The sequence below is a fragment of the Neolamprologus multifasciatus genome, chromosome 7 (assembly GCF_963576455.1).
Source record: "Neolamprologus multifasciatus chromosome 7, fNeoMul1.2, whole genome shotgun sequence".
NCBI classification, from domain to species: domain Eukaryota; kingdom Metazoa; phylum Chordata; class Actinopteri; order Cichliformes; family Cichlidae; genus Neolamprologus; species Neolamprologus multifasciatus.
Window position 1 is genome coordinate 18,513,820 of NC_140445.1, and position 22,684 is coordinate 18,536,503.

At 42.2% G+C, this 22,684-nt stretch overlaps 1 protein-coding gene and 1 long non-coding RNA gene across 5 annotated transcripts in view; both read left to right on the plus strand.

Moving 5' to 3' along the window:
* Positions 1-4,573: 4,573 nt before the first annotated feature.
* sec16a (SEC16 homolog A, endoplasmic reticulum export factor) overlaps positions 4,574-22,684 on the plus strand; it is a 20,054-nt gene continuing 1,943 nt past the window's right edge. The window contains exons 1-29 of one of the 4 annotated variants that reach the window (XM_085167695.1): positions 4,574-4,709; positions 6,324-9,704; positions 9,785-9,936; positions 10,158-10,240; positions 10,339-10,453; positions 10,609-10,798; positions 11,006-11,186; positions 11,278-11,420; positions 12,146-12,207; positions 15,562-15,700; positions 15,811-16,053; positions 16,130-16,227; positions 16,320-16,401; positions 16,741-16,858; positions 16,950-17,061; positions 17,164-17,269; positions 17,427-17,567; positions 17,680-17,793; positions 17,978-18,167; positions 18,279-18,751; positions 18,909-18,953; positions 19,840-20,004; positions 20,093-20,170; positions 20,289-20,345; positions 20,455-20,575; positions 20,710-20,847; positions 20,970-21,052; positions 21,268-21,339; positions 21,681-21,740. In XM_085167695.1, coding sequence (XP_085023821.1) covers positions 6,396-9,704; positions 9,785-9,936; positions 10,158-10,240; positions 10,339-10,453; positions 10,609-10,798; positions 11,006-11,186; positions 11,278-11,420; positions 12,146-12,207; positions 15,562-15,700; positions 15,811-16,053; positions 16,130-16,227; positions 16,320-16,401; positions 16,741-16,858; positions 16,950-17,061; positions 17,164-17,269; positions 17,427-17,567; positions 17,680-17,793; positions 17,978-18,167; positions 18,279-18,751; positions 18,909-18,953; positions 19,840-20,004; positions 20,093-20,170; positions 20,289-20,345; positions 20,455-20,575; positions 20,710-20,847; positions 20,970-21,052; positions 21,268-21,339; positions 21,681-21,740 — 6,870 coding nt within the window. In that variant the 5' untranslated portion in view covers positions 4,574-4,709; positions 6,324-6,395. Of the gene's footprint in view, positions 4,750-6,323; positions 9,705-9,784; positions 9,937-10,157; positions 10,241-10,338; positions 10,454-10,608; positions 10,799-11,005; positions 11,187-11,277; positions 11,421-12,145; positions 12,208-15,561; positions 15,701-15,810; positions 16,054-16,129; positions 16,228-16,319; positions 16,402-16,740; positions 16,859-16,949; positions 17,062-17,163; positions 17,270-17,426; positions 17,568-17,679; positions 17,794-17,977; positions 18,168-18,278; positions 18,752-18,908; positions 18,954-19,839; positions 20,005-20,092; positions 20,171-20,288; positions 20,346-20,454; positions 20,576-20,709; positions 20,848-20,969; positions 21,053-21,267; positions 21,340-21,680; positions 21,741-22,684 lie in introns of all 4 variants that reach the window. The other 3 variants (XM_085167697.1, XM_085167696.1, XM_085167698.1) reach the window with 3 other exon arrangements.
* Positions 12,214-13,659, plus strand: LOC146514085 (uncharacterized). The gene is made up of 2 exons (XR_014875233.1): positions 12,214-12,832; positions 13,109-13,659. It is a non-coding gene; the product is annotated as an uncharacterized LOC146514085 (long non-coding RNA).

Below are 22,684 nucleotides of genomic sequence, written 5' to 3' on the forward strand. Positions count from 1 at the left end.
ATTTTAACAAGTAGTTATTTAAGTTTTATTTGTCTTTAGCTCAAATTTCAAAGCACTCTGACCATTCTCCTTTGACCTCTGGCATCTACAAGATATTTGTGTCCATAAAACTGCTGCTCATTTAATTTATTTATTTTTTTAATCCTTTCTCTGTAAACCTAGAAATAAGTGTGCAGGAAAATCCCAGAACATCAGGCATCTTCTAAAATACTCAAACCAGCCATCTGGCACCAACAACCATGTCATATTTGGAGTCACGTAATGCTCATGCTTAATGCTCAGATTGAACTACAGCACATTATCTTGACCATGTCTACATGCTTACATAAATGCACTGAGTTTCTTTAGTGTAAATGGCTCATTAGATATTTGCATTTGCAGCTCCACAGATGTACCCAGGAAAGTGGGTTGTGAGCTTATTTCTGTACGGCAGTTTTTTTAGTGAAATTTCTCATATATTTATGGAGTCAGTCTTTAAAATTGCTATAAAAGGACATAAATAAAGATACTTCTGGCTTCTTATTCACAAAGGGGTCACCAGTGCTGGTAGCTTCATATGTTTGATTTTGTAGGTTTGGTAAGGAGGGGTCGACCTAAAAGGAATCTAAATAAATAAATAATTTGCTTAATGCTGGCTCTGAATATTCCACTGGAGATATAACATGATAACACGGTGTTAAAATATTTTTTAAAAATCATTAGAAAAAGCCTGAAACTTGCTTCAGCTTCTAATTTGCAGGCAGCAGTTCCTTGGAAATGTAATCATTAGAAATACTCCTTTAGATTTCATTATAATATTTACTATAATAATAATAAATGTAATATAGTTTTTTTGTTTTTAAAATTACTTTCTTTCACATGTCAACAAGCTGTTATATTATTAGGAGCCAGGGCTTAGGAGGAGCTCCACATTACTCAAGACACTTTTCCTGCATGGAAAGGACAAGCCAGGGGGGTTTTAGGTGTAAACGAGAGGGTCTGTTCAAACCTGCCCCATGGCCTCAAAGTCTCCTGACACAGTCTAGTGGGAGGGCAGGTTTCGGTTGACAAGTCTGAGCGAAAGTTGAGGAAAAGGGGGGGTGTGAACAAGACACAGTCGTATACTCACATGCTGGGTGTTTAAACTCTGCCAAGGAGAGTGTTTGGTTTCTGTTGTTTGTCTTTTCCAACCACAATTTTACAAGGTGGACTCCATTTGCTTTAAAAAAAAAGGGTGGGGGTGGGGGTTATAATGCATTCTTACAGCGACAGGAGTTAATACTGTACATTTATCTGTCAGAATAAATTATCTCTAGAAGATTCAGTGATTTTTGTTCAGCTTATTTTGATATTTTAATACATGAAACATTTGTAATAATATACTTGAACAAAACAAAGTATACACTTTTGACTTTGTTCAGCTAAAGAAATGGCTAATGCAATTCATGGAAAAGTAATCTGTCCTTCAAATTATGAGGACTCTATCCATCCACCCACCATTTCATTTTCATAACAGATTATCCAATTTAGGTCATATGAGGCCTCAAACCTAATCCTTGTCATAAGGTCAGAGGTGGGTTACACCCCGGACAGGTCGCCACTTCATCACAAGATTGTTTTTCTTCTGTCGTACTTTATTATTTTCTTTCTGTTCTGTGCTTTCAGATTATCTTCAGAAACGCAACAACAGTGTGCCTAAATCTGGAAAAATAAGATTTTTTTTAAATCATTTTGCTTTTAACTTTTTTCAGATCCTCTCATCTCCAGTGGCCTCTTGTTTTTACCTATTTATTAAACGCACAATACAGACAAAAGTATTTGGGCCATCTACACATTTTAACAGCAGGATCTTTTTTATGGCATCAGTTCTCACTTTGCAGCTATAGCAACTTCTGTTTCTCTGGAAAGGGTTTCTATATGTTCTGCACTTTCGAATTGTCTGTGGAAAGTTTTGGTCTTTCATCAAGACAAACGCTTGTGAAACCAGACACTAATGTTGCATGCTTGCAGTCTCTGCTCTAGTTCATCCCGAAGGTGTTCAGTAGGGTTGAGGTCAGAGCTCTTTTGAGAGCCAATCAAGTTCTTCCACACCAAACTCACCCAACCATGTATTTCTGGACTTTGCTTTGTGCACCAGTTAACAACCATGCTGGAACAGGAAACAGCCTTATTCAAACTGTTTCCAAAAAGTTAGAAGCACAGAATTGCCCAAAATGTTGTGGTAAGCTGAAGCATTAATAAGATTTCCCCTTCACTGGAACTAATTCAATTCAATTCAATTCAATTTCATTTATATAGCGCCAAATCACAACAAAAGTCGCCTCAAGGCGCTTTATATTGTACAGTAGATACAGAGAAAAACCCAACAATCATATGACCCCTAGCACTTTGGCGACAGTGGGAAGGAAAAACTCCCTTTTAACAGGAAGAAACCAGGCTCAGGGAGGGGCAGCCATCTGCTGCGACCGTTGGGGTGGGAGAAGGAAGACAGGATAAAAGACATGCCGTGGAAGAGAGACAGAGATTAATAACAGATATGATTCAATGCAGAGAGGTCTATTAACACATAGTGAGTGAGAAAGGTGACTGGAAAGGAAAAACTCAATGCATCATGGGAATCCCCGGCAGCCTACGTCTATTGCAGCATAACTAAGGGAGGATTCAGGGTCACCTGGTCCAGCCCTAACTATATGCTTTAGCAAAAAGGAAAGTTTTAAGTCTAGAAACTGGAAACTGGAAGCTGGTTCCACAGAAGAGGGGCCTGAAAACTGAAGGCTCTTCCTCCCGTTCTACTTTTAAATACTCTATTAACAACAAGTAGGCCTGCAGTGCGAGAGCGAAGTGCAGTAATAGGGTGATATGGTACTACAAGGTCATTAAGATAAGATGGGGCCTGATTATTTAAGACCTTGTATGTGAGGAGCAGGATTTTGAATCCAATTCTGGATTTAACAGGAAGCCAATGAAGGGAAGCCAAAGCAGGAAGAAATATGCTCTCTCTTTCTAGTCCCTGTCAGTACTCTTGCTGCAGCATTTTGGATTAGCTGAAGGCTTTTCAGCGAGTTTTTTGGACATCCTGATAATAACGAATTGCAGTAGTCCAGCCTGGAAGTAATAAATGCATGAACTAGTTTTTCAGCGTCACTCTGAGACAGGATTTTTCTCATTTTAGAGATGTTGCACAAATGGAAGAAAGCAGTCTTACATATTTGTTTAATATGTGCGTTGAAGGACATGTCCTGGTCAAAAATGACTCCAAGGTTCCTCACAGCGTTACTGGAGGCCAAGGTAATGCCATCCAGAGTAAGAATCTGGTTAGATACCATATTTCTAAGATTTTCAGGGCCAAGTACAATAATCTCAGTTTTATCGGAATTAACTAGGAGGCTGAAGGCAAAGCTCAGAAAAAACAACGATCAAGAGGTGTGGCCAATTATTTTTATCTGTATAGTGTGTGCAGTGGCAAGAGATTTTTTTTCTTGCAATCCTCTACATTTGCTTCTGATGTGGAAAATGAACATACATCACATACAGTCTTTATATTTACTAGTGCTGTTGGTTGCAGAAGAGAATATTGCTGCTATCTAAACATTTAGTCCCATACTGATGTTGTCTCAACGGTAATGTTGTACACGGACTTTTTAGTAATTCAATTATACTTCATATTTTCATACAAAAATCAGCAATAATCTATATAACTTTAAGAATGCTTGTACAATTCATATACTTTAAGACATATATGGCATTACTTGTATATATCTCATGCAATTCAGAGCTGTAGTTTGATACAATATATATGTATACTCATACCTGTACATCATATTCTTATATCTCCCTATTTTCTCTTATTTTTGATTCACTATAGTTTTGCACTGTGGCTGGGGATTTTTTTTTAAATTCTTCTATGTTCTGTATATGTTGCAGAACTGACAATAACATTGACTTTGACTTGCTCTGACTTCCTTGACTTGATTTAACGAGACCAAATCCCACTATACTTCAGCTTTAGTTGACTTCTGTAAAAAGTGGAACCGGGTATTTAAACAAACTGTCACTCTATGCCACAATATTCAAGAACAAGTGAAGATCATTTTATTTTGGTGGCTCATTCCTACCTACTTTGCCAATAAGGAGCAAGTGGATTTCAGGTTGTCTAAAGGCCTTGGAAAGAAAAGCGTCTGGACTTCTTTAAGTTGCTTGAAGACGTTTCACCTCTCATCCGAGAAGCTTTCAGGTTGATGATACGATAGTGCTCCCCAGTGGACAAATACCCGTTTTGCATGCTTTAATTGTACACTGAGTGGTACAAATAGTCTATTATGGTAGTCTATTATAATGCCTCACACAACACGAGCAGTCTGTTATACTCTTTTATTGCATACATAGCTTAGCATGAACTTGATATATCATAGGGTATGTCATTATTAGAATCTGGAGTCCCTATTTATTCCCCTTGAAGTGCATTCAAATTGTGTTGCAGTTTCCATGTCCAAGTCAAACACGACTATTTAGTGTTTTAATTATGGCATTGTCGTCAAAATACCATATTTCAATTAATTTTGCACTTAAATAGAATCGGATGATAAATATACGGAAAGGGTATTTAATAAACCCCGCCCTCTTGCGACGCAGTCGTTGTTTGGCCCGTGACGCTGCTTGTACACGTAGCCTAGTAGGATGTGTTCATTGAAGATGGTGGCGGTGTGTCACACTCACTGTCCAGCATACTTGTAAGAATTTATTCATTTCTGTACACATTTCCGACAGCGGGTAAGAGTATATCTGCAACACAATTAACAATGTTTTACTCTAGGTGTTTTAATCCAGTGTCTGTGGCAGGCAGGGAACTGTTACCTTGTGATTAGCGCAGGCTAGTTAGCCAGGAATGCTAAGTAAGCAGCAGTGCTAATGCTAGCTGACCAGGCTGTGAACCTGTTAAATTATGGTCGACGAGTGGCCAGCGACTTGTAACTTATCGCGGTGTAACCATGTCAATGTTGAGTTTGTGCCGAAATTTTACGCCTTTCGTGACTCACAGAACTGCTGGTGTAAGGACGAATTCGGGCAGACTTTAGGTGTTAGTGATTTGCTGGCTCCGGCGTTTGGGACATACGGAGCACCGAACGGTTCCCGTTAGCTGTTGTACCAATCACCGGACCTTTTCCCGACTGTCGCTTAATGTGTAACACTATCTCAATGTCGTGTCAAACCAAAGAGATTTAGCAGCCATCTATATTGGAACAACTGGCAAATAGTGATAAGAAGTAGGGAGCGTATGTCTAACAACGCTAACTTTGTGACTTTTCTAAGTTGGCAGATCTGCGGTGCTAACGATACGAAGCTTAAGAGGGTGCAACGGCTCTTGGTAAATTTATATCCTAGAGCGCCGGGAAGATCCGGGATCTCCCCGGTAGAGCCCGTCTGGCCAAATGTACTTCCCTACGTTACGTTAGTTCCGTGTCTTCTTTCTCTCCAAATCTAGCATTTGAAATGCTTATTGACAGGCCGTGTTAGCTTGACTCAACTTCCTACTGAGACACGCTCAGTATCTCTGTTTGACAAATGATATACATGGCCTTGATCTTAATACTACGTATTACATTTGTAGTGGCGTGATTTAAATGACTGTCCACTATTAACTTTTGCATTTCAACTGAGAAAGCTGTACACATGTTGTATAAGGGTAGTGGCACGACTCATGTGACAGTTACCAGTTAATGCTAAGTGTAAATAATTTTAATCATAGCTTCCACCCCTGTTTGGCTGATTTCATCCTTACCTGAACTCAAGAAACGACTATCGATGCAATGGCACTGTGGTCTCTTGTCAGTAGAGCAGTTCAGTTTGACTTTCTGCTAAAAGCTGCATTTGACGCAAAAGCAGGTGCTTTTTTTAAAGAAACTATTTAGCTACTCAACTTTGCAGCCTCCATGAGATCCGTGATGTTAACTTAAGTTTCCTGTTTTTGATTTTTATAAATTTCATATATTATATTTTCCTCACCTGGGTGATATACACTATACAAGTGTATAGACTTACAGTGCTTTGGTTCATAATATATTACCAGTAAGATGACCATCAAATGCTCTACAGACCATTTAATTAACAGTAGATAGTATACTAGTATACCAAGTATGCATTACAGTAAAACAGGTGTGTTGTATTGAATTGAGCACTGTATGTATTTACCCACCACAGCATCTTGAGGGCTGATGTAGAACTTGCCACGTTGTACGTTTGGTTTGAATAGGACCACAGGCTAAAATGCAAACAAAGGTGTGGTAAAGTATCCCAAAGAGGCAGGGATTTTTGTTAATCACTTCCTCTTTCTTGTCTCTATTCAGCTACGCCTGACTTCAGTCTTCAGTGAGATCTCTTAGAGTGACCTGGTCCTCGGACCTGTTAACTCTGCGGACATGCAGCCCCCTCCCCGGACTGGACGACCAGGAGCCTCTGGCCCTCCTCCTTCTGGGCCCAATATGTTCCGCAGGACCAGGCCTTACAAGCATGCTGCTGCAGCTCCTGCCACAATGCCTCCTGTTGCTCAACCCATGACAGACCCTTTTGCTTTTAGTAGAGCTCCTCCCCCTATGGCTGCAGGTGGCCTCCCAACAGTATCTAACAGCAACCCTGCACCAGTGCAAACACCGTCTAATGCCATGTACCATCAACCTGGCTCAGGGCTGCCTCCGCAACCACAGACACTGGAGGGTGCCACAGCTGCTGCTTCTGGAGTGACCCTCTTCAACCCTCACAGTACACCACCCCTTGGTCCAACTGGATACGTATCCTCACATAATGAACAGGGTTATTTTAATTCAAGAGAACAGATACCATCCGCATCCACAGAGTCAGCACCTATGGCTACAGCCTCAGAACCTAGTCAGACACCTTTGAACCCTGAATTTCAAGGACAGTCTGGTCCTCTGCCAGTGCCCTTCCAGCCACTGCCACCGGTCACCACCTCCTCTTCCCAGTGGGCCCCTGATCACGGAAGTCGCCCCCCATCAGTTCAGAACTATTTCCAGCCTACTAGTGACCCTGTACCACAGCCATTTAATATGCCTCCACAAACCCAGATGTACCCCTCCCACAGCCCATCACCCCTTCACAACACCCCTACCCCTCCGACCCAACCTGCACATCTTCAGAATCAGGCTTCTCTTCCTTCTCAAAATCCACTAAAACCTCCTATTTCTCAGTGGCCAGACCCAAATGGTCCCCAACAGCATAATTCCCATTTCCAAACACAGAGTTACTTCAGTCAGAGCTCTGCTGCACCAGATCTTTGGTTTAACCAGCCCCCACAGGACTCGGGCTACCATCAAATGGGTACTGGTATGGGTCATCCTCAGCCCCTTCTTGACACTGCTGGATCTCAGCCTGCAACCAGTACTGGGCCTGGGCCTAGTTCTAGTTCTAGTACTGTCCCAGCCCCACTTCCACATTACCAGGAATCCGGTACACTTTCAATGTTCTTCAAAGACAATGATGTGGAAAATGAGGAAACTCTGTCCGCAGAGAGAAATAAGGCAGTAAATGGTATTGCTGGAACTTTTCAACTTCACAGCAACCAGCAGGCACACAGTAGTCATGCAGATGTTTCTTCAGATTACCAAGGAGCTTTTCTTCAAGATCACTCACAAGTACCTTACATGATTGATGGCAATCAACCATCACAGGGAAATGCTCAGAAGCCATCTGATTCACAGTTTGACCATGTAGAGAATTTGGAGTGTGTTCCAAACCAAGAAGTATTACCCAGTGAAATCCATAGTAGTCCTGCTGCTACTGCACCCCACAGTGCTGAGCAGTTTGAAACTGGACCCAACCTGGAGACTCCAGATTCAATTCCCAGACCAATGAGATCTGCCAGTGTGTCGTCCAACTACAGCAACATGAGCCATGGGAGTGGAACAGGCACTCGTCGGCACCAGGGGGTGGTGGGCACCTTTATTCAACAGGAAAGCTCACGACTCTCTGATGATCCTAATCAGTCTGTTGCTGCTGCTGCAGCTGGAGGCTACTTTGAACAGATTGACACTTCTCCAGCTGGAGATGTGGGTGTACAGCAGAGCTCTCTGGAGCAGATGTGGCCCCCCACGCCTAGCCCTCCCAAACCAACCGGTATCTTTCAGGCCAGTGCTAACAGCTCTTTCGAACCTGTGCGCTCACATGGGGTCGGGGTGCGTCCTGCTGAGATTGACAGGGCTAAAATGGTAGCAGAAAGGGGTGCAGATTGTACACCAGGTAATATGGAGCAGCCACCAGACAATATGGAAAATGTTTATGGCTCAGGGCACCCTCTGCCTGCAGGTGCTGGAGGTGGCGTACCTCCTTTGACACACCCAGTGGTCTATTCTCACTCTCGACCTTCATCCCGTGCTCATGGAGTTAATCAGCCCTGTGAGAGTCCTGCCACTACTCTGTGGGCTCAGAATGATCCTACGACCTTGGGCGGTAACATCCTCCTCGCCCCTGCTGCCCCAATAGTTCTTGCCCCATTACGAGAGCCAAGTGCTGATGTTATCCAACCTCCAGAGGATGGTCCATTGGACCTGCAGCCCTCCCAAAGAACCCAGCCACCTTCGCATCAGCACTCAGAGAATCTAGAGAACCCGCCAAAGGTGAGTGAGGCAGAGCCAAGTGACTCTCAAGGCAACCTGGGCTATGCATCTCTCCTTGTGTCTGGCTCGCTTCACCAACCTGTTTTCATTGCCCCGCCAGTGTCCAATTACAGTGTGATTCCCCCTAGTACCACTCCTCAAGCAGCCACTCAAAGTAGCCTTAGGGAAACTACCCCACCTGTGAGATTGATTGCACAGGGGCAGGGTCCCACTACCTCCCAACCAGCTTCAGTAACATGTAATCAAAATCCACTTTTTTCTCCTGGAATCCTGAGTTTCAATGTTTCGGCTTCTAATCAGAGTCCGCTCAATCTGACTCGAGACAACACAGCAGCTACGACATCAGAAATCGCAGCATCGCCGCATCCCCAGCCTGTCCGCCCTCCTCTTTCAAGGGGCCAATCAGTGGCTGGAGAGAGTAACTCTGCTCTCCAAGTTAATCTGCAAACTTCTCTTGTGAATGATCCTTCCTCTAATCATAATCAGCCATCAAATTATGAACTGCTTGATTTTTCTATGCACCAATCACAAGCCCAGAGCCAGGCTTCTGGACACCCTTCCTCTCTTCACGAGTCTCCACAATCTAGTAATGGATTTTACCTACAGGTCACCAAAGATGCTCTAAAAGTGGAAGGGAATGCCTCAGTCCAGACTCCAACTTCTTCATCTACCACACAGGTACCACCAGCACCCTCTCAAACAGCTCCAAACACCCAGCAGCCCCCAGCAGAACCTCCTAAGGTATTAGATTCTCAGGCTGCACAGCACGGACAAAAAGATGCTCCTCCTGTTACAGCGAGTGGAGCACAACCCCCCAGTTACCAGTATCCTGCTCCAATACAGGGGCCATCTGCAGGAAATGCTCCTCCTCCTGGGCCTCAAGGTCCTCCAGGGGCTCCACAGACAACTCCTGCAGAGCCACCTCGCCCACCGTCCTCTGCAGGAAGCCATCAAGGCTATGGGCCTCCACCAGCACCGGGTCAGATGTATAGTGGCTATTATAATAATTATGGAGACTACCCAGATAACAGAGCACCATATCCTTCTGGCCAGTACCCACCTCCATCTGGGGATCCTAGAGCACAGCCATATTATCAAGTAAGTATAAGGTGTCCTTTTATTTAACCTAGCATGTGAATATTTATTTCCCAATTTCTATTGATGCTCTTATCTCTTAGGCGGGGCCATACAGGAACAGAGTAGATCCTTGGTATGGCAGATATGAGGGGCAGACCCAAAGTTATCGTGATACAAACTACCAGTACAGAGAGCCTCAGCCGGAGCGTCCTAACTCTAGAGCCAGCCAGTACTCTGACAGGCCATCATCCAGGTTAGTGAAACTCACAAGATCACTTGCATGGTGTGTACTGTCTTTTCACGTGTTTCTGATTTATAAATTGAGTTTTTAAGTATCTTAAGAGGATTTTGAAAGTTAAAGAATTCCCTGCTGTGATGTTGGTTTTGTTGGATGTAAAAATATCTGTGTTAATACATTGTACTACTTCATTCATCATTACCTTATCTTTGAATTTTTTTTTCTCTCCCCTTAAGGCAAGGCTATCACGAGGATTACCACAGAGCAAACCAAAGTGCCTATAGTGATTATTATGCAAATTATGCCAAGTACTTTGGAGGTATGGCTCATAGTGTTGAAAGCTTTGAATATTTATTTATTTATTTTTTTCTTAATTTATATCTTTCCCTGTCTCCGTTTCATATTTTCTGCGTAAAGGATACTATGGACACTATGACCCCAGATATAGAGGATACTATGACCAGTCCTACTGGGCTTATGATGATAGCAGAAGGGGAGACAGCTACAGCAATCAATCTATGTATCCTACCAGGTATGCAGAGAATACTGTTTGCACATCATGGAGTTGTTATAATATTAATGTACATTTACAGTGAGTAATAAAAGGCAGTGTAAGAAGTGTTATTGTTCATGCGTGTCTCATGGGAAAAGAAAATCTAAATTCAATTTACAACATTTCACTCACAGGAAGACTGGCTATGAGGACCAGTGGCAGTACTATCCTGGTTACGATGCTAGCTTTGATGAGGACTACCGTCGTCAGGGAGATGCTTATGGTGATGACTTTGACCGGCGCAGTGTCCACAGTGAACAGTCAGTCCACAGCTCCCACAGTCACCACAGCAGACGGAGTAGCTTCAGCTCACGATCGCAACAGGCAATTTTTTTTTTCCACATATGCCTCACAAGTATTCTGTGTATGCAGTTATCTGGCTGAACCACAAATGGAGACCAGGCCAAAATTTATGAGTAATCACTGTAGAAATATTGTTAAAGCAAAAATTTATTTACAATTTTTTTTTTCCATGTATTTTTTTTTTATGTTTCATTTGCATTATAAATAATAATTCTCTCTCTGTTGCAGAGCCAAGTGTACAGGAGCCAGCCTGACTTGGTGTCAGCAGCATATGATAACACATCATCCACTCTGGCTGTGGATTACTCCTATGGGCAGTACCCAGATCAGACTGATGCATCTCACAACTATAGCCAGTACTATCCCACTGGGTATACCACCGAAAGCACCTGGAACGCCCCTGAGCAGCGTAAGTGCTGCATCACTCTTTGAAGCATTTTTTCATTTCTAAAGGTCCTTAGCTGAGTTGAATGGTCTGATTCTCTTTTTTTCCCCTCTAGCCCCTCCTCGTCCTGCAACCCCAGAAAAGTTCACCATACCACACCGCTGTGCTCGTTTTGGACCTGGTGGACATCTTGTTCAGGTTCTGCCAAATCTGCCCTCAGCAGGACAGCCTGCTCTAGTTGATATCCACAACCTTGAGGTATGGCTTTAACAGACCATATTTTATTGATATATTGTTTTGTTTTTTGGTTGGCTTTTTTTGTTTATTTATTTTGGGTCTTTTGGAAGATGTTCCTGAAACTGTATTACTCCGGTTTCAATAAACCCAGCAAAATAAGCAGCACTAAAACTAATGAGCTGTGTGTCTTTTATGGAAAAAATTCTTCCTTTTTTTTTCTATTTCCCATTATTTATCTCATTAAGATTATGGCGGATTTACTTTAGCAGACACAAAATGTTAAATGTACAACACTAAATAATCTGAAATCACTGACACTTAAAGACCACTAGATTGTATGGGTTGATTCACACAGCTTTTCCCATAAAGTAGGAAAGAGACGAGATGTCTGCTCATAGTCCCAGTAATACTGAGCAATAACCTTTGAGCAGTATGCAGGTAAACAACCTGTGCGAAGGGCAAAAGAGAGATTGCATTAGCTAGAATGCAGTCTCAAAACCATCAGCTGTTCTCTAACAGTGATTTAACTTCTTGTTAATTTGAATTTATCTTCACTCATAAACAATGACTAGCAGATGGAACAGTATTGATGATATCCATTATCTTCTGATAAAAGCCTTAAAAGTAACTGTTACTATTTGCCCGTAAACTTACACTGAATGCTTCTGTGGATTTTGGGAATATATATATGACCATAATCTGAAGGACATCTGAAGAATTATTATATCCTTTACCTGTATTTATAGACCATGCTGCAGGATACCACTGATCAGGCAGAACTGCGAGGTTTCCCTGGACCTCTTGTCAAGTAAGGGAATTCTACCTTCTTTGTGTTAAGATGTATGTAACCTACTGCACAAGTGTCCTGTGGAGGGGGTGGCTACACGCAGGTGGAAAAGGGGGGAGTAGAAGTTTGGAGGGTTGGCTTTTCAGTGGTTGTGCAAAGGAAGGCGACCATTAAAGTTGGAGTTCTAATGTCAATTGTCTGATTATTGGACTAACATTGAACGCTGAATGCTCTGAGAGATACAAAGAGCTTTTCGCAAACAGCTGCAATCTATTGTTGACAAATATGAAATTGGGGCCGAAGTCCATTATAAAAGGACAGACTGTCATGAGTGGAAAGGTCCAGGTGTGGTCATTGGCCAAGGTGTAGTAATATTTGCAAGGCATGGAGGAACCTATGTCAGAGTACACCAGTCTAGGCTCAGAAAAGTGGATGAACCACAAGTGAAAATGGAAGAAACTGAAGAAGAAAATCAGATTAAAACAGATGAAAATCTTTTAAAGACCCCAGCAGTGGTACTTGGTGAGGAACACGATTTTTGAAAGCAAAAGTGAGGAGATGGCATCAACAAAAAATAAACTACTTGGTACTACAGAAAATAGTCCTTCTGTGATCCAGTACAAGCTAGAGAAAGAGGTCCTACACTGTCCCACTCAACCACAGATATAGAAGAACCAAAACTTAAAGTTGGACAAATAATTAAATAGACATAAAAAGAAACGGGTCAAACATATGCTGGAAAAATAATCAGTCGAGCAGGAAAAGCCACTGGGAAACACAAAGTAGTACAACATTGAGCCCGAGGAAATTGCTGGATCCATGGGTTCCATTAATGTGCAGCAAATAAACAACCTCCAAGTGACACCGTCTGAAGATGCCAAGTCATGCACAGACAGAGACGAAAGATTAGTGGTGAAGGAAGACATCTTCTCACAAGCCAAACAAACTGAACTTGACAACTGGAAAAGAAACGATTTGTTTAAAGAGGAGAAAGACAAGGGTCAGAAATGTATATCAACAAGGTGGGTGTGCACACTCAAGGAAACACCAGTGGGCATTGTACCCAAAGCTAGACTGGTTGAGTACCTTAACACATTTAAGCTGCGTTAACATGGCTCAGTTACCACCGGTAGAAGCACAGAGCAAAGGAACTACATAAAATTGAATAACTGTGTTTATGGCCTGGCAGATGCTTCATTATTCAGGTAAAACATGGTGAAAGAAACCATGCAGAAGCTGGGGGGCACAGTGTCAAAAGTAGATTCAGCTGTCTTCTACTGGCTAGATCTCTATAAGGTGACAAGGGTACTTGCATGTCATGTAGATGATTTTATGTGGGGTGGTTCAGACATGTTCTTCACAGTAGTCATCCCCAAACTGAAAGCTGCTTTTTAAGTTGGACGAGAAGAACATAACAGCTTCAGCTACGTCGGGATAGAGCTTCATTCTCTTCAGTACAAGAAGATATGTACATTTAAAAAAAAAAAAAAAAAAAAACCCTACAGCCTATTCCTATTAATCCCACAAGGGCACCACATCCATGATTGGACAGTTACTGTGGATAGCAAGACAGTGCAGACCCCAAGCACAAAACATGCTACTATTCAGACAAAGCACTGCACAAACAAACTGATCAGAAAACTTCAATCATAGGTGGTTACACTGAGTTTTCAGTAGTTGGGAGAAAGCAAATCCCTCAAATTAGTGGTGTTTAGTGATTCCTCAATCGGAGCCCATAACACACTCATTTTCACTCCTCATACGAGAGTGTCAGCACCGCGCTCTCCAAAATGAGAGACTGGGTAGCCCCAGTGTCGTGCAAAATTACAATCGGCACGATCTTCCTCTTTCCCACTCAGTGAGACGAACCCTTTTGAAATGAAAGGTCAGTAACTGCTGTCAAGGCAGTCATTTACTGGTTCATCACTGACGGGATTAGGAGTGGACACCGACCGAACGAAACCAACACTTTTTGTCTTTTTCGAGGTTTGAGCTTGCTCTTTGCGGCGAAGCAACAGTCAATTAGCAATGAGATGTCCAGTGTCATGGCAATAAAAGTATTCACGACGAGTCATGGGAACCGGATCAGGGCGCGTTTGACGCTTAGGAGAAACCTTTTCATGATGCACAGCTGAAAACGAAAACTCATCTGTGAGAACAGCAGCTTTAGAATCCACCTTTTGCTCATTGAGATACACAACAACATTCTCAGGGAGACACATTTTGAATTCTTCCAATAGGACCAATTCTCTTAGCTAATAAAATCCTTCACTTTACTCACAGCTAACCACTGGGCCACTTTAAAGTGGTTGCGATGCAAAGGCGTTAAAGTAAGAATCAACCTCACTTTCTCTGAAAGGTGACACTAAGGCAACTTGTTTTCTTGCATTGAATTGGTCAGAGGAGAATGTCTCGAAAGTTTTGCTCACAGGGGTAGACGTAGCATTGTGTTCCTGGGAAGGATCCAGCTCCATAGCCCTTACGTGGAGATGCTTAAGCTCAGCTTCTTTGGCTTTAGTCTCAAGCTCCACCTCTTTCAGGCAAAGGGCACGCTTGATATCCTCTGTAACCATTGCTTAATTTCTGCTTTTCGTGCATTTAAGGGGACACTAACATTAAACAAATTAGCCACCAACAACAAATCTGCCTTTGTGCATCATTGCAACTTATCCATGGTGGGCCGTTGTGCAAAATCATCCACATCAAAAGTCATTGTGACTAGTGTACCCCCTACCCTACCAGAAAACTGCCAACCAAAAGCTGTATACAAAAAGGAAGTGATGCCACCCTTGTCCCAGAAACCAAATTTCAAGTGAAAGGTTGTTTTGTCCAAACTGAAAGCTTAACTCTGGGGTGAACAAATGCCAAAATAACAAACATTCAAAAAGGGAGGTGCTACCTAAAACCTAGGTGACACAAAAACCAAACAAACGACAGGTGCTACACCTAACTCCCCAACTGAATAAACAGGAGAAAACGGTGCCCCTATTTACACGTGATCCATAATCTATTTACAAAGCTCAATAATCAGGAAAGCACAAAAATCACAGAGGGTTTTGGAGGTCAAGGTCGGGTCTGCTGCTGCTGCTGCTGTCAGTTGCTGCCCCGGGAGAACTGCTGGTGAGGGATTTTCAAAGCAGCCACATGATCAAGAAGCCAATCAGCAGCAGCCAGCTTTCCAATTAGGAAGAACCTGAAGAACCTCTTAAAGACACAGACAGAAAAAACTAAAACAGCCACCAGGATTCAGCTTATGGCCAGGGCCGTAACAGCAATTAAATACATCTAATTCCTAGCCAGAGCCTAAAACTCCCTATTTATATTGAATGCATCATTGACTGATTTTCTGTTTTAATATTGCATCTTGTCCATCAGGGAAGAGACTCACAAGGTGGACGTGATTAAATTCTCCCAGAACAAAGCATTGGAGTGTTCCCGTGATAACAACCTCTTAGACAGAGACTCTGCCCGCCTCCTCTGGGACTTCATCATGCTGCTATGTAGACAGAATGGGGTAAGACTGTGCAGGCACCACTAAACTTACCATACATTGAAATTAAGGCAAGACTGTGGCTTTTCACATTTGCGTGAGACAACGTTTTAACTCGTACTCTGTTTCCTCAGACTGTTGTGGGCACAGATATTGCTGACCTCTTGCTGAAGGAGCATCGCTCTGTCTGGCTTCCCGGCAAGAGTCCTAATGAAGCCAACTTGATTGATTTTAATAACGAGCCACTGGCGAGAGCCGAGGAAGAGCCTGGAGCCGGACCACTGTCTCTACTGTCGGACACTTTCATGACTGTCCCAGAAAATTTCGGCAAAGAAACAGAACGCTTCAGGGAGCTGCTGCTGTTTGGCCGAAAGAAGGTAAAATTGTACATAAGAAATGCAGTATGAGGTATTAACTTGCAAGATTTTAAGTACCTGAACTTTGTTGAATTAGGATGCACTAGAAGCAGCCATGAAGGGAGGTCTCTGGGGCCATGCCCTGCTATTGGCCAGTAAGATGGACAACAGGACTCATGCCCGAGTCATGACGAGGTAAAGAATCAGATGTGGGAATAATTAACTTTGGTCCTATTTGTTCTATGATTGTTATTATATTATTTTGTGTGTGTGTCTTTGTTGTGTAGGTTTGCTAACAGTTTGCCCATAAATGACCCTCTTCAGACAGTATACCAGCTGATGTCGGGGAGGATGCCTGCGTCAGCCACCGTAAGTGTTGTTTTACCCTCCTTAAGCCAAACACACTGGAAGTCTTTCACAGTCACTTGTGGACAGGCTCCGATTGCCTAGATGACCCTGTAATGTATTTACTAGCAGGCCATATATCATTCAATGATATTCTTCACTCTCATTGGTAGTCTCTTCAGTCACTTACCTGAAAGCTTATTGCATGTCCTACCCACTTCACCTGTAGTCACTTGAAGGTGCCAAATATCATTCACTTTTTCTGGTGGCAATAAATCGCTTCCAGTATGTACTGTAGCTTTAGACAGACAAAAAAGGCGTGTTTATTTTGCCCTGGCTAACATATGTCTTGTTCCCACACAGTGCTGCGGGGAGGAGAAGTGGGGAGACTGGCGTCCTCATTTGGCCATGGTGCTGTCAAACCTCACACACACCCTGGATTTGGATACTCGCACAATTACCACCATGGGCGACACACTTGGTAGGATTTTGTCAAGAATTCAGTAATCAAGAGCGCTGGCAACAAACATGAACCCTTAAACTTTGTCTGCACTCATTTTGTCTCACACCAGCTTCGAAGGGCCTGGTTGATGCAGCACACTTCTGCTATTTGATGGCTCAAGTTGGTCTTGGCGTTTTCACAAAGAAGAGCACCAAGATGGTCCTGATTGGCTCCAACCACAGGTTAATGCAATAACCACACCCATGTAGCTCCAAGATGTTAAATTTAAAAGTCCTCACATTTTATAGAAAACATCAAGTGTAACCTCATCTTTGTTTTTTCAGTTTGCCCTTTTCTCAATTTGCGACTAATGAAGCAATCCAAAGGACTGAAGCCTATGAGTATGCTCAGTCTCTAGGCTCCCAACCTTGTTCGCTGCCAAATTTCCAAGTGAGTTTTTTTTTTTTTTTTTAAACCAGTTGACAAACCAATAAATAATATGTATAAACCAAGAACTTTATACACGACTGCATTATTTACAGTGATGTTTATCATGTTATATTACTAAGAAGTATCACTCTCTTCTGTTCTTCTTGTCTCTCATTAGGTGTTTAAATTGATCTATGCATGCCGCTTGGCTGAGGCAGGCTTGAGCGCTCAGGCCTTCCATTATTGCGAAGTTATCTCGAAGACCGTCCTCGTGCAGCCTTCTTACTACTCCCCCATTTTCATCAGTCAGATCATACAGGTATACACTCATTCTCCTCCTCTTTAGCTGTGCTTTTGCCTAAATATAGTCACTTAAATACTTTGGAGCGTTGCATTCAGACAAAGGTTACTGTTACACTGTTTGCCAACAGATGTCTGAAAAGCTGCGGTTCTTCGATCCACAACTGAAGGAGAAACCAGAGCAGGAGTTGTTCATTGAGCCGGAATGGCTGATTCGCCTGAGACAGCTGGATGGACAGATCAAAGTGAGGAGAAGGAAAAATATTGTACTCTAGTTCTGTTGTGACATAAGCAGTTGTCATTTAGGGAGGTTGTGTAAACTTTACTTCTGAATAAAAAAAAAAAAATTAGGCTGTGTATAATAATTATGTGAACATTTTTAACAGTTTGTATCAATCAAACAAATGTTTGATGCTTTGTGTTTCTTAGACGGGTCTGATTACGTACAATGCAGACAGAACAACTCCGACACAGTTTGAGTGCAGCAGCCCTAGCTCTGACTTGGACCATCCGAGCCCACCAAACAGCATGTCGCTAGATAACCCAGCCCCTGATAACCCACTCATGAGCTCATTACTGCCTGGGTCTCCACCACAGGGAGTCCAGTTAATGCCTCCAGGTTTGTTTGTTCGTTTGTTTTTAGGGGGCCTTTGGTGCATTTTTTTTATTTATCTGAAATGTCGGGTACATTTAAAACACATCAAATCTCATCTGTTGTATTCTCTTTTAGCTTCCACTTTCATTCTCCAAGATGGAATGGCTCCTCCTCAGTTCTCGCCTTCCAGTGATGTGCCCCAGTACTATCCGGTCCCCACTAGCGGACCACAAGCCCAGATTCCCTTCCCAAACTACCCCCCACAGGATCCTGGCTTTGCTTCTCCCACTTTCCAACCTCAACCTGAGCAGTCAGATCTGTATCCAGGAGCCCACCAGCAGCAATGTCCCCCTCATCAAGTGACCCAAATGTCACCACACATGCACCCTCAGATGCCCCATTCGCCTATACATCCACCAGCCCAGATGGCTCAGCACATGCCCCCGCACATGCCCCCGCACATGCCCCCTTCTCCTGGGCACATGCCACCTGTAGAACAGCCACCGCGGTCCCCAGTAGAGATGCCGAACATCCAATCAATGCCATCCTCACCACGTAGGACCTCACTGACTCCTCAGAAGGACTTTTATGATCAGATGGCTAAGATGGTCAGTATCTGCTAATGTGAATATATCTCCTTTTTTTTTTTGGTAAAGAGCCTTGTACAATGTTTTTGGAAAAGTTATAATTGTTTTATATGCAGTTATTTTTTTATTTTTTTATTTTTAAACATTTTATAAAGTCTTAGTGTGTTACCTTCCGCAGGGTCACGGGAGACCTCGGACTACTTCACAATCGTCATTGCATTTGGTATGTTTGTATTTCAACTGCTAGCATATGTAATTCTACTTAATTTGTCCAGTTCTAGTGTTATATTAGTCATTATCAGAACTGAAAATGAGCAATAAAAGACTGGCTGTCTTTGCATATCCGCTCAGAAACAAGGCAACGCTGCTAATTGTATACAAGACATTATTTTTAGGTTGGCTTTAGATTTTTTGTAAAATGTCCCCAAATACTACAGTTTGCTTGAAAAGTAGGCCTGATTACAGTTTTTAAAAACTAAGATGAAGATCAAGAGATTATAGCAAAGTTAAAACCTGCTGTCTGCATTTCCCAGAATGCAGCTTTTGCTGCTAGGTTTACTTTGTTGCTTCTAATATTCTCATTTAACAAAAAAAACATCTGATTTAGCCCATTATCTGCAGTGGAGTAAATGTTTTCACCAAGACATCCTGGAGGAACTTAAATCTAAGCCTACAAGTAGTTTTATTCTGACATAACCCATCTATTTAACAATAGATTTTTAGAATAGTATAGAATAGCCCTTTGTTGTCATTGTACAGGTATAACAAAATTGTGGGTGCTTCACACCAACTGTGCAGGAATACAATAGAAATATTAAGACAGAACAAATAAATAACAAACAGGAGGAATGTATACGACATAAGAGAGAGGCACACATTCAAAACACATTTAGATTTTCTTGTTGGGAAATTAGAAATTAATCAATGTTTTGATGTTTTACTTGTATGCGTTTGCCTAAAACAGATAAAAAGGTATCAGGAATCAAGTCAGTATTTATAAAACACCATCCCTGCGTAATAAGTTAAAAAAAAAAATTATATGATGATTAAAAGAGGTTGTATCTGGAGGTCTATGCATTTCATTTATAACTGTATTTTCTGTCATCCAGTCATCAGGACGCCGCTCCCGTACCACCTCGGAGTCTTCTACTCACTCTGGTGGAAGAGAGCGGAGCAACTCAACTGTGGTGCAAGCCTCTCCACCTCCACCCTCAATCCCCGAGCAGCCCATTAAAGAAGAGGCCAAGAAAGTCAAGAAGGACTCTCCAAAAAAGGTTCAGTTTTACATACCGGCTCTCAGGTTTTCAGTGTGCACTGTGGTCACTGTGCTAAGTAGAATACTTATTATCTTTACACACACAGAAGGGGGTTGGCTGGCTGGGTTGGATCATTGGGAAAGGAAAGAATGAAGCTCACTTGCCGGATGACAAAAATAAGTCTGTAAGTTATAGCTTTTACACTTTCACCTTTTTTTTTCTTGTTTACATTACCTGTTCTACAAATTTCATACACTTGTTTGTACATGCGGCCAATATGAGAGTACTGTGATCTTTGTCAGATTGTGTGGGATGAAAAGAAGCAGAGATGGGTCGACTTGAACGAGCCTGAGGAGGAGGTCTGTAAAAATGAAAATGTGTTCTCCAGGCTGGACCTGTAGTGTGCAGAAAGCCTGAAAGTCTTACAAATCGAACACTTCTAACTTAGTTTTTCTTCTAAACTCTTAGAGCAAGCCACCTCCGCCACCACCCTCTGTCTTCCCCAAGATGCCTCAAGTTCCTGGTCCTGGAGGGCCTGCTGTACCGCCGAGTAGTATTCCTCATGTCAACATGTTTTCCAGGAAGGCAGGTGAGATGAGGATTACTCAGAGTGGTTTTTGGCTAAACAAACCTCATCCTTCACCTTGCATAATGCATCTAAAAGTAGAAGCATGTCTTCTCTTATAGGGCGCTTTTAACTCAGATGTGTTTGTTCCCTCTCAGGCACGAAGAGTAGATACGTGGATGTTTTGAACCCCAGCAGAGCTGCTAAACCTGGCGGTCCTGCTCCTGCTCCAGCGGACATCTTTGCTCCTTTGGCACCAATGCCTATTCCTACAAACCTGTTTGTGCCTAGCTCAGGTGTGTATCATGTGCAAGATAGCATAATAACTTGTATTCACCAGCAGCATTTGGTGGCTGTAGAGGATTTTCTGCTTTTAAAGATTGAAGTAATTCCATGTTTATTTATATCCCTGGATTAGCTCCCGATGATCAACAACCTCTGGAAGGCAGTGAAGGAGGCAATCAGGAGCAGAACTCTCCAAACACCAGTGCTGGTCCACAGGTATCTCTACTCTTTACTAGTAATCCTCAATATTCTTTATAATCATGAACTTTACTCCTGTTCTTCATTTTTAAAAGATATGTGAAAAAATGCATTAAAAAGACAAAACATAAGCAGCATACTGAGAAAGAATGTAAGGCAGTCATCAATAAGTACAAAAGAACAGCTCTACTTATCCAAACTTCTTCTGTTGCGCTTTTTAAAAATCTGTCTAGATGTTCACCCCAATGTTGTTACCACCTGCCCCAGAAGGCCCTCCAGTGCCTGATGGCTCCCATTCTGGAGAGGTAAGCCTAAGCCCCCTGTCATAATGCAACTGAAACATGATGCTCGACTGCCAGTGGCCAGTGTGCGCACTTTGCTCTTTGTAATATTAATGTAGGAGCGAAAGAACATGATATTATATGCATGTAGAATTAAAATCTTTCCTCATATTCATGCTTAAATGCCTTGATAAATAATACTCTGTTCCATGTGCTGGTCTAATATAATTCTTTCCATGTCTGTTTTTCTATGAACCATGGTTTTATGCTGATTTATTCATTTTCATTCTGAAAACTAATCCAGTGCATGCCAGGTTATTAAAATGGGTTTGTTTGTTTTTTAATTTTCCTCCTGCTGTCTGTAGCTATCACGTTCTAGTTCAATGAGTTCTTTATCACGCGAAGTGAGTCAGCATTTAAACCAGGTACCTCTAGCTGGGCTTTAAGTTAACTCACCCCTGCCTGCCACCCTTGTAGCTCACTCCACATCACTAGTAGCATGCTTCACTGCACCCACCCAAAGCTTCTTTGCCCATTAAACCCTGCCTGTTGTCTTCACCATTACTAACTCAACATAACACAAATGGACAATAAAATCGGAGTATAGTTATATAGTTGTCGCCCAAAAGAGTGTTCACACTTCTGTGAAGTAGAAAAGATGAAAATTCTATTAACTTTGGTTATATATTGTTTTTATTGAATGGATTGACTGCAGCACTCCCAGTCCCATACCTCTAGTTCTCAAAAGATTGTCATCTCTAACCTAGTCCTGTTAGCAAGTTAAAAGTATTGAGATTTGGAATGAATTGCCTTGACATCAATTGGATTGCCATAAAATTACACATAAATACAGATTCATGCTATCATGTTGTCTGATGTTTTCAGGCATCATTTAATTTGCTCAGTTATTTGGTTTAAGATTTAGTGCGTGCAAAATTATGTCATCTGATCTAAAAATGGAAGTCAATATGAAAGGGTCCTAAATTTGCATTCTTTCCAGTAGCCAGCAGGGGGTTAGTCTGTGGTTGCAAGAAAAAAAATCTGATCATAAAGAAATAGATGGGGGGAAAAAAAATCCTACTTCCCATGTGATTTATGAGCACAGTAGAGTTTTTCATATTGACTTCACAGTTTTACGCAATAGTTTTAATTCTTCTTCAAAACAGCATGATGTATATTTTAGAAAATATGGTCACATATGTATCATACACATAAACGCATATATATCTGTAATGCTGCCTCGCTGTGTCCTCGTGTCCTTACTGCTTCCCCTCATTTCCTTGGCTTCTACAGTGGCTTGCAAAAGTATTTGGCCCCCTTGAACTTTTCCACATTTTGTCACATTACAGCCACAAACATGAATCAATTT